Source organism: Hyperoodon ampullatus (assembly GCF_949752795.1).
Source record: "Hyperoodon ampullatus genome assembly, chromosome: 11".
NCBI lineage: Eukaryota > Metazoa > Chordata > Mammalia > Artiodactyla > Ziphiidae > Hyperoodon > Hyperoodon ampullatus.
The window spans coordinates 57031006-57047280 of NC_136924.1; the positions used below are offsets into that span (position 1 = coordinate 57031006).

At 43.4% G+C, this 16275-nt stretch overlaps 1 protein-coding gene across 1 annotated transcript in view; it reads left to right on the plus strand.

Moving 5' to 3' along the window:
• The window catches only part of SLC4A8 (solute carrier family 4 member 8), a gene marked incomplete at its 3' end in the record, with an annotated part of 89535 nt that overhangs the window by 33010 nt on the left and 40250 nt on the right, over window positions 1-16275 (plus strand). The window contains exons 7-14 of the mRNA XM_079714934.1: window positions 12-103; window positions 1035-1192; window positions 2083-2170; window positions 3131-3277; window positions 4104-4204; window positions 10065-10239; window positions 10852-10985; window positions 12582-12827. Of these exons, the coding sequence (XP_079571060.1) occupies window positions 12-103; window positions 1035-1192; window positions 2083-2170; window positions 3131-3277; window positions 4104-4204; window positions 10065-10239; window positions 10852-10985; window positions 12582-12827 (1141 nt within the window). The remainder of the gene's footprint in view (window positions 1-11; window positions 104-1034; window positions 1193-2082; window positions 2171-3130; window positions 3278-4103; window positions 4205-10064; window positions 10240-10851; window positions 10986-12581; window positions 12828-16275) is intronic.

Here is a 16275-nt window from a genome sequence, read left to right on the forward strand (position 1 = left end):
TCTCCAAATAGGTCAGACTGTGTCTCCTCAGTCCGTTCCAACTACAAGTCTTGAAGTAAAAAATGGAATGAATTGTGAACACAGTCCCGTGGACTTAAGCAAGGTGAGCAGAGACGTGGAAGTTGGCTTACAGGCCTAAGCAGATCTCTGGTGGAACCCAGAGTCTCATGCTGGAAGCTGGATAAGCTTTGGCATTTCAATACCCTTTCTCCAGGACCAGAGCCCCTTCTGCAGAAAAGGAGGCCCATCTGCTCATGTCTTCTTCCTTCTCCAGCCCAGACCTCTCTGACTCATCAGCTTGTTCCCCAGATTCAACATGCTGAAACCCACTGGCCACTGATAATCCTCCCTGCCACACACCTCCTGGTGTTTCAGAACTATTTTCTGATACCTGCTCTCCGGTAGCTCCTTCTTAGCCTCCAAGGGTTCTGCAGAAGCAGTATCTTTGCTACTGTCTCCTAAAACTACTTTGTGGTTGAAACTCTTCTTGGGGACTGTGGGTTGGTGTCTGAGGCCTCCCGCAGGAGCAGGGCCCCCTGCAGCTTCCAGCTCAAACCGTGATCTCCCTGCCGCCAGCCTCTCCTTGCTCTGGTCTCTCCCCGACACTGTCCTTCCAATATGCAGACAGTGTCATGTTACTTCTCAGCTCATAAGGCTCCCTGAAACCTCTGACAAAGCATTCCAGTATTTTGAAATGGAAACAATTCGACCTGGGGCTTCAAAAACATTCTTCTTTGGGGAGGCATGGTGTAATGGAATTCAAATCAGAGCCCCTGGATTTAAATTCTCTCTCTTAGAAGCTCTGTCGTCCTGGGCAAGTCAACTTCACTTCTCTGGGTCTCAGTGGCTCCATTCATTTTTTAAAATAAAAAGTGAGGCTAATTAGACCTTACAGAGCTATTGTAAGGATCAAGTGAAGTAGTATGAGAAAACGTGTTAAATCAAAAATGATTTATGAATGTCAGTTATGAGGGGGGTGACGGATGTGTGAGGTGACGGTTCCCACACTGTCAGGGGGTGCTTTGGATTTTCAGGTCGACCTTCATTTCATGAAGAAAATTCCCACTGGGGCAGAGGCCTCGAATGTCCTGGTTGGAGAGGTGGACTCTCTGGGCCGCCCTGTTGTCGCCTTTGTGAGGCTGTCTCCAGCAGTCCTTCTCTCGGGCCTGACAGAAGTGCCCATCCCAACAAGGTAAAGACCTGGACCGCAAAGCTCAGTGTGTTCCGTCTGGTGTGCAGGTTTGTGTGTGCTCTGGTGGAAGAAACCAGCTAATGCCAAAAGGGAGGATTGATTAATTTGGGGAATGCTGTTTAAAATTCAGCAGTGATCTCAGAAAACTGGGGTATATTTGATCAACCTCTGTGCAGAAGAATTGTAAGACTTTTAAGGCTATGACGGTTCAGTTTCTATGACCTTGGAAATGGAGAACCAGAGTGTTCAAGGGCCACTTGCTTGCTGGGATGGGAAGCCTGTCTTGCTCTCCCTGTTCTGCCAAGCTGTATCCCAGGGAAACATCTCTGACCAAAGGTATTGATGTCTCTTTCCGGCAGGATTTGTATGGTTTGCAAGTATGTCCACATTTGTTCAAAAGGCTATTCATGCTCTCTGAAGGTGGTGATTCAGGTGATTCAGGGTCCCATTAATTACAGAGTATTCAGATGTTCGGGACACAATTTAGACTCCTCTACAGGGCTTGATCATTTCAACTCCCTTATCCCTCTCCTCTCCCCATCATTTTCTTGTTAGAGCAATGAATGAGATTTAGATAAACCTTGAATTTGCACTACAATGCCATGTTTTGAAAAAGTGTCCTTCCTATAGTAAGGAATTGTGTCTATGGAAACCCTGAGAATTATAACCACATTATTGAATGGAGTTGTACAGGTGGCTTCCAATGCCTACAGTGGAGCTGTTAGGTCAAGGCTACTCATATTGCTCCATCATTAGTCTGTCTCCTTTTATTGAAGGTACTGTGATGATTTCTGTTTGATAGGAAAGAGAAATGTTCTGCTGTTTAGAGAGGAAAGATGCCACTTCTTTATATTTACTTACGTAGTTTAATCCTTTTTGTGTGTTGCCAGATTTTTGTTTATCCTCTTGGGTCCAGTAGGGAAAGGTCAGCAGTACCATGAGATTGGAAGATCCATGGCCACCATCATGACAGACGAGGTACGCACACCACTTCTGCTTTTCATGCATTCATCTTTTAAATGTTTATTGAGCATTTACTCTGTGCCAGGCATTGTGCTAGTCATTGGGGATAAAATAATTATAATCGTGATGTTTGCTGGAAAACAGTGCAGGTCACGTCTCTGAGGACCAAGCCCTCTGGGGGATTTTTCTTCCTTTGTCATCTCTCCCTTTTTGAATAATCAAGGATGCAGAGAAATCTTTCTCTGGGAAAATTATTTTTGCCAAGTAGGGTACCTAGAGAGAAAGATATTAAGGCTGACTTAACTTTCTAGATCTAGAAGATGGTTAATTAAATGCATCCAAGCTATTTACATAAAGAAACCTCACCCCCATTTCACGTAAATGAGACCAGTTAGTATAAAGGTCAGGGGGATGCTCTCGGGCACTGTCATGTGAATGTACCAGGGTGACTAGACACTTCGGCTGCCGTGGTCCTGAACCCCCACTGCATCCCTGCTGAGGACTGTGCTGCTCAGGTAAGTTGCAAAGTAAGGCATATGTCTTAGCAGGCAGAGGGGCATGGGCTGTGTTTTATCAGCTGTCTGGTTCGGAGGCATATTGGAGGCCTATGAGGAACCTTTATTAGGATTTCCATCCAGTTTTTTCTACCCATTATGATCAGGAAAATTCCTCATGCATCTTGGCTTTTGTTCCATTCTTTGAGGAGATAACAGAATTATAAAACTTTAGAGTCATTTTATCTCTTTCTATACTAATAGACATATATTTAGTTCTTTTTGACTCATCTCATCTTTAGATTCTTTTTTTTACTGTTTTATCCTAGCACTTCTCTAAGTGCTAAAGTTATCTACATTTCAGATCCCCATGACAGAGATAAAAATCAAGAGGTTTTATTCATCTTTCATCATATCCATTGGTGATTGTTTTAAGTAAAGTGACTTGTAGTTTTCCTGAGGATATTTTTCTTCTCTGTAGATTTTTCATGATGTGGCATATAAGGCAAAAGAGCGGGACGATCTCCTGGCGGGGATTGATGAGTTCCTAGACCAGGTGACGGTGCTGCCTCCAGGGGAGTGGGACCCCTCCATTAGAATTGAGCCACCCAAAAACGTCCCTTCCCAGGTAATGTATGCACATGAGCCAGTGGTGGCTTAGTATCACTTACTGAGTGCACACCATGGACAAAGCAAAGACCAGGCGGGTGTATGCTAAATAAGTTGAGATGTGGTTCTGTTTCTGGGCACCTAGAATGTCAGAACAGTAATAAAATATGAATATGCAGTAACATAGATGGGCTCAGGTGTGATGGGGTCAGTCAGGATTACCCTGGGATGAATTTTAAGCCAACTTTTGAAGGATTGATGTAGAATGGCAGAGAGGAGAGGAGAGGACATTTCTTGGGAGCATATCATGAATGAAGCCGTTAAATGAAAAGAGGTAGTTGTATAGAGAGAGCAAATAGAGCCCCTCACACTTTTTTTGAGAGGTTAAAGATGGAAGGGAACTTCTACTGTACACTAGTCCCCAGGCCAAGTTCTTTACATATGCTAATTCAACCTCCCAGTAACATCTCCATATAGGTATTGTTATTCTTTGTTTTACAAATGAGGAATTAAAAAAACTATCTTCAAGGTTTTACGGTAAAGATTACACACAGCTTTGAAACTTGAACTTAGGTCACATCTGATGCCAAAGCCTCCACTTTCCTGTCTCTGGGTGAGACAGAGTTAGGTATCAGCGGAGAGGAGGAGAAATTTTTTTTTTTTTTTTTTCAGGAAAGACAGTAAACTCCTCCAAATCAGTAAATGCATTGGAAAGCTATAACAAACAATTGGGTATTTGGGGGCTGCTTTTGGATTTTCTCATCACCAACCACCACGCCCCCCCACCAGCAGGAAAGACAGAATACAGGGCTGAGTTTGTTAATTTTGCGGTCTTCTGTTAAAAGGAGAAAAGGAAAATGCCTGGAGTTCCAAATGGAAATGTTTGCCACATAGAACCAGAACCACATGGGGGCCACAGCGGGCCAGAACTTCAACGCACTGGGCGGTAAGTTCTGGAATGTTTCACAGCTGATACTGCTTACCAGACAGAAGTTGTATAAAGGAATGAGGCATCCTCTTTACTTTCAGCCTTCTTCTCTGTAGTATCTTTATTGGCTGGGAATGACTTTTCAAATGGAACCACTGACTATAAGTATTACAAATATATCAAATATTATATTCATTCATTCAAATTTCTCAAACCACCTAACATGTTCTGTCTCACCTCCTGGCCTTCCCGCAGGAGGTGAGACAGAACATGTTCCCTCTGATTTAAACACTTGTCCCCTTCCTCCTTTCCTGGCTGACTGCTTCTTATCCTTTGACGCAGCTTAGGTGTCACTTCCTTTGGAGAGCCTTGCAGGACACTCTTTAGAGGAGGTTAGGTGTTCCTGCTAGGTGGTGTCCCAGCTTTGAGCTCTGTCCCCTGCCCGCCTGCCACCTTCCCCCCAGCCACCTGTTATAGTCCTGGTCATACTTTATTACTATTTATTGATGTGATGTCTTTCCTGCCAGAATGTTTGCTCCATAAGGGCAGGGACCCCATTATATTCCTAGCACCCAGCACAGTGCCCTGCACAGAGTAGGCACTCAATTAATATCTGGTGAATGAATGAATGAGTGAATGAACGCTTTTAGAATGATTTCTGTTCCGTAGCATGAATGGACAAGGTATGGATAAATATTGAATGGTTAAGTTAAGAAACCCCTTGAGGTAGGGAAATAGGTACTATTTTAGGTGTGTGTCTCAGAATAGGCAACCTACTCTTCTGGGCCCAGATTTTAGGACAGATGTCCAAGGAGGAGGTTCTCTATGGTAGGTGAGGAAAGCAGGTCCCCAGGCTGGGAGGCTTTATATTCCAGGTAGGAAGGCAGTAAAAGAGGATGATATTCTGGGTTGGAGTGGCATCCAGAGGTGTCCCCCAGATCGTGGGAGAAGGTTCAGTCTATGGCTCTGGCTCTGTAAGTTGTGCTTATGTCTAAGAAGGATCTGTTGGGCGGAGATTCTCAGGACAGGACTCAGATGATGGAAAGGAGTTTTTACTGCCGTCTATTCTATGGCTTTCACCTTATTTTTTCTTCCTTGCTTGAAGTTGCTTTCCTTATTTCCCTATCCTCAGTACCCTGCCTAATGGAAACTCAAGGTTGTTTTTTTTTTTTAATCATGGAGAGCGATTTATTTTTGCATTCTTGGAAATTCAGGGAGAGAAAGGAGAGGAGACTGAGAAGCAGGAGAGAATGGCACTTAACTAGCAGTGTCCTGATGCGGAGTATGCATCTGGTCGAAGGAATGTATTAGAGGGCGGGGAAAGATAACTGGGCTCTGGGGAGGGATCACTGGAGGAAAGGAGGAGCCTTTTGATGGAAGGGGTCACTGAAAAGAGGGAGCAAGCTCCAAGAGTGAGTTTCACGTTTTCTTTACAGTTGGAAGAGGTCCGAATTGGGTGGGGAGGCCTGGTATTGAGAAGCAGTTCGAAGGAAGCATCTGTCTTTAGAATAGTTTCCAGGATTGAGACTGCCTTAGATGAAGTGGTGTTTTTTTTTAATAAAATTTTTTATTTATTTATTTTTGGCTGCGTTGGGTCTTCATTGCTGCGCGCGGGCTTTCTCTACTTGCGGCGAGCAGGGGCTACTCTTCGTTGCAGTGTGCAGGCTTCTCATTGCAGTGGCTTCTCTTGTTGTGGAGCAGGGGCTCTAGGTGCGAGGGCTTCAGTAGTTGTGGCTCGCGGGCTCTAGAGCGCAGGCTCAGTAGTTGTGGTGCACAGGCTTAGTTGCTCTGCGGCATGTGGGATCTTCCCGGACCAGGGCTCGAACCCGTGTCCCCTGCACTGGCAGGCAGATTCTTAACCACTGCACCACCAGAGAAGTCCCAAGGTGATGTTTTTTAAGGGAAGAGTCTTGGGTTTGGATTTGATAGAATTTCAGAGTTATGATTTATCCTTTTGACTGTAAAGCCAACAGCTTTCCTCCAAACACATAATCCATGCAGAGGTGAGATCTCATCTTTCTTTTGGTATCAGAAAGAGGAGAATAAACTAGGCGGGCAGTCACTTGTAATCAATTCCACGTGGGGGTTTGGGAGCTCATTAGATTGGATCTCAACAGTTATTGAACCTTGGAAATGGTGCCTATCATCTCAAAAGAAAATCCCGTAGAGCCAGGACCGACATACACTTAATCAGCAGCCCCAAGTACCTTTACTCACAAATTCAAATGGGGTTTGAGGAAGCTCTCCCATAATGTTGACTGAGGAGCTGCTGGAATTGACAAAGCGGAAAGGAAGGGTCACCTGGACGCAGAGCCTCACTCTGCTTACTGTGGGAGACGCTGCCTCTTCCTGAGCTCCGGAAGTTTTCCTCAGTCCTCAAGACACGTGACCTTCCTCCCCTTGTAGCCTTTTAGGTCAGGTGACCTGATGCTCATACTGGGGATCATAGTTGATGCCAGCTCTGGCTCTTTTCCCAATCTCAAATTACATAGGGGTGAACGTGAACCTTCCCCTGCAGATGGACATCCTAGAATTTTCTGGACCTTCCTGGACTTCACCGACTAAAAATGCATTAGCCTGGGCTTTATAATTCTTCATACCTTTAGCTGTGTTTCTTTGAGGTGGGGCACAACCTGGGGGTGCCATCCTCATCGGATGGAGAGGTAGTTAAGATGCGGTAGCGTAGGCTCTAAGAAGGCGGGAAAGGAGGCAGAGTTGAGAACGGTCTGAGTTGTGTATGATCTGACCTGCCAAGCCAGGGCTGAGACAGTGTCTTGGGCCTCCCTGATGTTGACATAGGCCATGATGCCAAGGCATTCCCATACAGAACGAAGAGGAAAGTCTGACTAGAGTGTTCCTAGGCCAGAAGCTTCACAGCAGAGAGGATACTCTGCAAAGGGGTTTTCCAGGGTAGATTTGTGTACCTCACTGGGGAGGCCACGTTTGGGAAGTGTTGATGAAAGAGAAGAATCAGGAGCTGCTATCTCGATGATCGCCCCCCACACTTCAAACAGGTTTCTTCCAAAGCACAGCAGACAAATGGATGGCTGGCCTGTCCCTAAAGCCCTCCTGAGAGGGCTTCCTAAGTCAGTGCTCCAGAGCCTAGGGACCCTCTACACGGGTAAGTCCTTTCTTGCATCAAGCTTAAATTCATATCCCTGTGTGCCTCCTGCCCATCCCCCCCCGCAACTTGAACACCAAGGGTAATGTTGAAAGGGAAAGGAAGTCTCAAATGTGGAGGGAAGCATCCATGTCTGATTACTGTCTGTGCTAGATGTGCTATTACGGTCTGCGTGAGTGAGGGATGAGGCTGATGCCATAAACAGTATTCGGAAATCATTTTGTTAATTTATAGTTATACCATCAATAAGAGCCTCAGATCTTTTCTCTCCGCTTTCAATCACTAGGCAGACAGATGTCCTTCCTTTCTGTGGCTTCTCATCAATCCGTTTCACGTAAATCTTTTGCCCATTACTCACAGACACTCCTCCCTGAATAATGAGCCTCCCACATCCAGGAGGACCAATCATGGCAGCATCATATGGTGAGGCTCATTACTGTAGAAGGGAATTCTCCCAGAATAATACCCTTCAGAGGAAGGTCATTGGTGATTGGGAGGTGATACTCACACGGTACTAAAGATGCTATGTTGGCTAAGGACCTAGAAACACTTGAATCTTGCCCCAGACTAATCACGGTTGCCCATAAGGTCCTTGAGGGGCTATCCACTCAGAGGAGAAAGCAGGACCAAGTGACATTTTATTACAAACTGTAACCTTGGTCCCAAACCCTGAGGCGGAACTCTTATGCTCTAGGTTGGACCCTGTGGATGGCTCCTTACCTCAGCTAGTTTTGCTAGACAGGCTAAAACCAAAGCAGGTCACAAGGCTGGCTTTGCCTTTCTCCCCTAAACCCAGACCCAGATTGTGATGTTACTGCTGTAAGGTGAAGAAGGATGAATCCCAACTATGCCCCTCAAACCAGGAAAAGAGCAAGTGGGTCAAATAAAACAGCATGTGCCCTGTGTCCGCCTGCCAGATGAGAGAGGGAGCTTTTGAATGGAGAAAGAGCTGGCTGGGCCTTCTCCCCGGGCATACAGGTCCCAGGCCTTGTGTGACACAGGGCAAAGAGAAAGAAAGAGCTAGCCAAGCCTCCTTTCATGAGAGAGTAGCTCGGATTTTTGTTTTTTTAGTTTTTTATTATAGAAAATTTCAAACATAAACAAGGAGAGGACAGTGTAATGAACCCCCCACGTGACCATCAATAGTTATCAACATTTTGCCAATCTTGTTTCATCTATTTCTCCCCCACTTAATTGTTTTGTTTTTATGTTTTCTAGATTATTTTAAACCACATCACCAGTAGCATGTCATTTCCCCTGTAACTACTTGAGCAGGTATCCCTGTCCGATAAGGACATTTTGAAAAACAGCTATCATGCCATTATGAAATCTAACAAAATTAACAATAATTCTTTAAATTGTCTCACGCTCAGTCCACATTCACCTTTTTGTGGTTGTCTTAGCGACATCTTTTTAGAGTTCATTTGTTTGACATAGGATCCAATGGAGGTTTGCATTTGGTTTTTATGTTCGCATTCTGTTAACAGCTCTCCTCCTTTTTTTTCCTATGTCATTCGTGTGTAGAAGAAACTAGGTAGTTTGTCCTGTAGAACGCTGAATGGCTCTCTTTGTTACTTACCTAACAGCTTTTACCCTGGGACAGCGATTCCACTCTTAGAAAAAGTGCCCCAGTCCGGGAATACTACTCCTCCTTGGTGTAGGACGCCTTGCTCTCGATCTGTCTCATGCTTGGGAAGTGGAGAGGGGTCCTGAAGTCCTGCTACCAAGTCCTGTGAATTCTGCCTCCTTATTAGCCCTTGAATACACACACTTCTCCTCTTTCCAATCCACAGCCTCCAGTCTTGCCCTAAGTTCCACTCATTACACCCCCATCAGAGTGACCCTTCCAGAATGCCTGCTTACTTATGCTGCTTCCCTGTTTACAATCCTTCAGGACTTAACACACAATTGGGATAAAGTTATAATTCCTTTTTGACAAGGCCTTTGTGACTCAACTTTTCCAGCATCTCCAGCCTTGTCTGTTGGTATTTGCCCCTCACACTGTCTTATCTGGCCATAACTTTTTGAGCACCTTGAGCCCGCCATGCGCTCTCATCCCTTGGTGTCATCCATGCCAGCCCCGCTGCCTCATCTGGCTAACTCCTGCTTCATTCTCCAGTCCCCACTGCAATGCCTGTCCCTGTTCTTTGCTGCCATTTGCTCCCTCACAACACTGCCTGTCCCCTGCACTAGATTGTTGGTCCTAGAGAGAAGGGCTGTGTGTGCCTTGCTACTGCTGCATCTCCAGTACCTGGCACAGTGCCTGGCATGAAGTATCTGCTACTACTTGTCAACTGCATGAATGAATTATTATGCTAATTTCTCAAGAGTAAGTTGGGTAGTTGTTCAGAGTAAGAAAGTGCATGTGATAGGGGCTTTTTATCTAGAAAATGTATAATAAAACTAACAATTTTAATACCCTGATATTTTTGTACCTTTCTTCCTAACATCTCAGAACTTGAAGTTTGAAGCTAATACTTAATTTCATGTTGAATTTTGGGAACTTTTTACTGAATGGGTAATATGCACACCCAAATTAATTCCTTTTATGCTTGGGATAATCATTCGAACTCATGCCCTTGGTTGCAGATAGAATCCCTGCTGGCCCCAGAGAGATCTCTTGAACTTGGGGTCACATTGAAGCCAAAATATTACCTCTAATTCAGAGCACATTTGAAGTGCTTTCAGATGTGTGCCGTTGACACGCTTTCCTGGGAGAGGGACTGCGTTAGACGCCTGTCTGCCATGTTTCCGCAGGCTGTTTGGGGGCTTGGTGTTGGACATCAAGCGGAAGGCCCCCTGGTACTGGAGCGACTACCGGGATGCACTCAGCTTACAGTGTTTGGCCTCCTTTCTGTTCCTGTACTGTGCCTGCATGTCGCCTGTCATCACCTTTGGGGGATTGCTCGGAGAAGCCACTGAGGGGCGCATAGTAAGAACTTTTAACCACTTCTAATGGTCCCAAACAAGAGTAAAAATTTTATGATGGCAGCCAAGTCCACTGGGGGGGAAAATTCCCTGGGCGAGGACTGAGGAGATTGGATTCTTCCTACTGAATTACTGTGGTCTTCTGACTTCTTGCCAGCCAGCAGCAGCACAGCTCTCCCTTTAGAACAGACCCTCTTCTGCTTGAATATCAATTTCAGTAACTGATTGCCCAGTTGCATTGCCCATTGCTCCAAGGATGGAAAATGATATATCAATGTCATCTGCAAATACGATTTAAGGTGACTCTGTGTGACAGCCCGTAGTGTGAATGGTATCATTGTGCTTTTCTATGTATATTTATAAATACTGAATTGAGTCATGCAGGACAGGACTTAGTTAAGGAATCATATGTGGATGGATTTGGGCACCTGAATTATCAAAGTGGTATCCGTTTACAGGAGGATTAGACTGTGTACACATCACTCTTGCTAAGACGAAATACAAGCAAATGACTTGTCAGGCACACCGGAGAGCTGAGTTGGGGATGAACATAAGCCTGCATCACTCACTGCAGATGGGCTGTGGACTCAAGGATAATCTTTTCTTCCCCTCTCAGAGTGCAATTGAATCCTTGTTTGGAGCCTCCATGACTGGGATTGCCTATTCCTTGTTTGCCGGACAGGCTCTCACCATCCTTGGAAGTACTGGGCCAGTGCTTGTGTTTGAAAAGATTTTGTTCAAATTCTGCAAGTAAGACATTTGGTTTTCTGAAAACTCTATCTGGATGTGCTAGTGTGCTGTTAGGATTGAATGCCAGGGTCCTAGGTGAGTAAAAGTAGGCAAAGAACATTGTTTGGTCTGTTGCCCTGCCCCCAGGTAGGACCATACCTAAAATAGCAGATCTCTTGGCCTTAAAGAGCTTTATTAATGTCCTTCAACCACTGTTGAAGTCTTGACTTTTTATCTTTAAAAACACTTTCCCTAGCTAATCCAAACTCCTCCATTTCCAGTCAATTTTTTAAATTTTTATTAATTTTTTTTTAACTTTTTTTTTTTTTAAGAAGATGTTGGGGGTAGGAGTTTTATTTGTTTATTTATTTTTGCTGCGTTGGGTCTTTGTTTATGTGCGAGGGCTTTCTCTAGTTGTGGCAAGCGGGGGCCACTCTTCATCGCGGTGCGTGGGCCTCTCACTATCGCGGCCTCTCTTGTTGAGGAGCACAGGCTCAGTAGTTGTGGCTCACGGGCCTAGTTGCTCTGCGGCATGTGGGATCCTCCCAGACCAGGGCTCGAACCTGTGTCCCCTGCATTAGCAGGCAGATTCTTAACCACTGCACCACCAGGGAAGCCCTAAAATTTTATTAATTTTTATTGGAGTAGGGTTGCTTTACACTGTTGTGTTAGCCTTCACTGCACAACAAAATGAATCAGCCATACACATACAGATATCCCCTCCCTTTTGGACTTCCCTCCCATTTAGGTTACCACAGTGCATTAGGTAGAGTTCCTTGTGCTATACAGTATGTCCAGTCAATTTTTATTTAAAAATTAAAAAAAAAAGTTTTTTATTGTATAGATATTTTCTGTTTTAATTTTAAATTGGAGTATAGTTGATTTACAATGTTGTGCTAGTTTCAGGTGTACAGAAAAGTGATTCAGTTATACGTATACATACATTCATTCTTTTTTAGGTTCTTTTCTCATATAGGTTATCACAGAATATTGAGTAGAGTTCTCTGTGCTATACAGTAGGTCCTTATTGATTATCTGTCTTATATACAGTAGTGTATGTATGTTCATCCCAAGCTCCTGAGTTATCCCTCCCTCCCACGTTTCCCCTTTGGTATCCATAAGTTTGTTTTCGATATCTGTCTGTTCCAGTCAATTTTGAATTTGACCTAATACTCCCTTTTCATATTATTTGTGGTGATGGGTGTCAGCAATGCCCTCGTTTCCCTTCTTTTCCTGTAAAGTCTTTTTCTTTCATTTTGTATTAGAAGTAGGAGCACGTGGAACAAGGGCCAGCTCCTTCTTCTTAACTGCAAGAATAGGATCTTAATCACGTCGGGCAGTGATGGCAGAAGTGTGTGGCGGACAGTTTCCACCTCCTCCACTGTCTCTGTCCTTGCTGTGGCAAATACCACCCGTAAAGCAAATCTTTGTCACAGGGTCCCAGGGCAGCCTTCAGGAGTGAAGTGCAGTCAGAATTAGGGACAAACTGGGTTGCAGTACTGGAAGTGATAATAAGAGATGAACTAACCACGTTTCTGACCCTTTGCCTCCAATGCAATGGGTCAGAATGTAATGCCATCCACTCCTGATTTTTGATGAACTTTGGTTTTGTTTCAGAGACTATGCTCTTTCATACCTCTCCCTGCGAGCTTGTATCGGACTGTGGACCGCCTTCCTGTGTATTGTCCTTGTGGCAACTGACGCTAGTTCCCTTGTCTGCTACATTACCCGCTTCACTGAAGAAGCGTTTGCCTCCCTGATTTGCATTATTTTCATCTATGAAGCAATAGAAAAGCTGATTCACCTGGCAGAGACCTACCCCATCCACATGCACAGTCAGCTGGACCACCTTAGCCTGTATTAGTAAGTATGCTTTCTGCTTCTTCTTTTTTTAAAAAATAAAGTGAAGGACCTGAGTATAATGGCTGAGGTAGTGTGCCAGGCAGTACTTGTAGCTTCTGTTAAGGAAGTGTCTTGGCCCTCTGGGAAACAGAGCTCAGACATGACGTGGAGACCTGGGGGCCTGCCAGAGGAGAACAGTCAAAAGTGATGATGGGGAAGATGGATTAACAGTGAAACTCAGAGGGGACTTGAGAAATGCTTTCCAGAGCATGTCTTTTGGGTCCAGGCATTAAGACAAAAGTAGGCTGCAAATGTAGCAGGGAGAATTCAAGTTCGTTGTTGGGAAGAACTTCTTTTGCAAGGACTTGTGAGGCCTTGGACCACATCAAGATCTCTGTAAGTATATATAGGCTACTCTTAGGCATTATTAGGTAGAGAATATTAATAATTCCTTACAGAGCCACAGGTCTCTTACTCTATATGCTAAAGATCTAGAAATCTACTTACTTACCTAGATTTCAACTCAAGAGATTGTATTTTCTTCAGTTATTCAATATGGTTTGGATCAGTTGGAAAAGGGACATAGTATTTGGCTGTGTTTTCAACCCTCTAGGAGAGTCTGGTCCTATAAACATTTCTTCTCTGGAATAGTCTTCTCCAAATTATGACTAAATAGAATTCTCCTCATCCTTTAGCTTTGAACATCAAGTTCCCTCCTTCTGGCTGTACCATTCTGATGTGGAAGGTCTGGTTGTGAAGTGAACAATGTCAATCTGAAACTGCCTGAGCAGAAGGCACACTGCATGGAAGTGCCTGCCAGCCAGCCACAGATACACTTTTCTAGATTCTAGCTATCCTTTCATTCACTCTTTAAAAATCAGGACTCATAAAACATGCATTAGAATTTAAAAATGATTTTATTACAGAATAATCACCATTAGGGAGTATAATCTTTGAAGCCTAGTGGATTGCTGATTGGCATTAGAGTTCTGGATTGCCCATTGGCATTGGAGTAAGGTTCATTCTTTGACCTTTTTTAATCATTCATTTATTCATTTAACAAATATTTGTTGAGCACCTACTATGTGCCAGGCACTGTTTAGGCTCTGGAAACATAACGGTGAACATGACAGACAAAGGATCTACCCTCATGAGGCTATATTCTAGTGGGAGAAGACAGACAAAAGTGACCAGCTCTGGACTGAGTAGACTTTGAATCTGGATACTGTAGTTCTTTGTTAATAAAGCTCAAGATGGTATTTTTCTTATATTTCCATTGCATTCCACTGTCGATTCATATAGAGCTGATATGAAGCTAGAACTCCCCAACTCTTCAAGTGATTTTATATTAATATGTGTGGAACTGATTTTTTAAATAGACTTAATTTTTTAAAAATAAATAAATTTATTTATTTACTTATTTAGGCTGCATTGGTTTTGTTTTTAACATTTTTATTGGAGTATAATTGCTTTACAGTGGTGTGTTAGTTTCTGCTTTATAACAAAGTGAATCAATTATACATATACATATATCCCCATATCTCCTTGCTCTTGCGTCTCCCTCCCTATCCCACTCTTCTAGCTGGTCACAAAGCACTGAGCTGATCTCCCTGTGCTATGCGACTGCTTCCCACTAGCTATCTATTTTACATTTGGTAGTGTATGTATGTCCATATATACACTACCACTCTCTCACTTTGTCCCAGCTTACCCTTCCCCCTCCCCGTGTCCTCAAGTCCATTCTCTAGTGGGTCTGCGTCTTTATTCCTGTCTTGCCCCTAGGTTCTTCATGACCTTTTTTTTTTTTTTAAGATTCCATATTATATGTGTTAGCGTACGGTATTTGTTTTTCTCTTTCTGACTTACTTCACTCTGTATGACAGACTCTAGGTCCATCCACCTCACTACAAATAACTCAATTTCATTTTGTTTTATGGCTGAGTAATATTCCATTGTATATATGTGCCACATCTTCTTTATCCAGTCATCTGTCAATGGACACTTAGGTTGCTTCCAAGTCCTGGCTGTTGTAAATAGAGCTGCAATGAACATTGTGGGACATGACTCTTTTTGAATTATGGTTTTCTCGGGGTATATGCCCAGTAGTGGGATTGCTGGGTTGTATGGTGGTTCTATTTTTAGTTTTTAAGGAACCTCCATGCTGTTCTCCATAGTGGCTGTATCAATTTACATTCCCACCAACAGTGTATGAGGGTTTCCTTCTCTCCACACCCTCTCCAGCATTTATTGCTTGTAGATGTTTGATGATGGCCATTCTGACCGGTGTGAGGTGATACCTCACTGTAGTTTTGATTTGCATTTCTCTAATGATTAGTGATGTTGAGCATCCTTTTATGTGTTTGTTGGCAGTCTATATATCTTCTTTGGAGAAATGTCTATTTAGGTTTTCTGCCCATTTTTGGATTGGGTTGTTTGTTTTTTTGATATTGAGCTGCATGAGCTGCTTGTAAATTTTGGAGATTAATCTTTTGTCTGTCGCTTCATTTGCAAAAATTTTCTCCCATTCTGAGGGTTGTCTTTTCGTCTTGTTTATGGTTTCCTTGGCTGTGCAAAAGCTTTTAAGTTTCATTAGGCCCCATTTGTTTATTTTTGGTTTTATTTCCATTTCTCTAGGAGGTGGGTCAAAAAGGATCTTGCTGTGATTTATGTCATAGAGTGTTCTGCCTATGTTTTCCTCTAAGAGTTTGATATTGTCTGGCCTTACATTTAGGTCTTTAATCCATTTTGAGTTTATTTTTGTGTAGGGTGTTAGGGAGTGTTCTAATTTCATACTTTTACATGTCCCTGTCCAGTTTTCCCAGCACCACTTATTGAAGAAGCTGTCTTTTCTCCACTGTATATTCTTGCCTCCTTTATCCAAGATAAGGTGACCATATGTGCGTGCGTTTACCTCTGGGCTTTCTATCCTGTTCCATTGATCTATATTTCTGTTTTTGTGCCAGTACCATACTGTCTTGATTACTGTAGCTTTGTAGTATAGTCTGAAGTCTGGGAGCCTGATTCCCCCAGCTCTGTTTTTCTTTCTCAAAATTTCTTTGGCTATTTGGGGTCTTTTGTGTTTCCATAGAAATTGTGAAATTTTTTGTTCTAGTTCTGTGAAAAATGCCAGTGGTAGTTTGATAGGGATTGCATTGAATCTGTAGATTGCTTTGGGTACTATAGTCATTTTCACAATGTTGATTCTTCCAATCCAAGAGCATGGTATATCTCTCCATCTATTTGTATCATCTTTAATTTCTTTCATCTGTGTCTTATAATTTTCTGCATACAGGTCTTTTGTCTCCTTAGGTAGGTTTATTCCTAGGTATTTTATTCTTTTTGTTGCAATGGTAAATGGGAGTGTTTTCTTTTTTTTTCTTTTTTTTTTTTTTTGCGGTATGCGGGCCTCTACTGCCGTGGCCTCTCCTGTTGTGGAGCACGAGCTCCGGACGCGCAGGCCCAGCAGCAA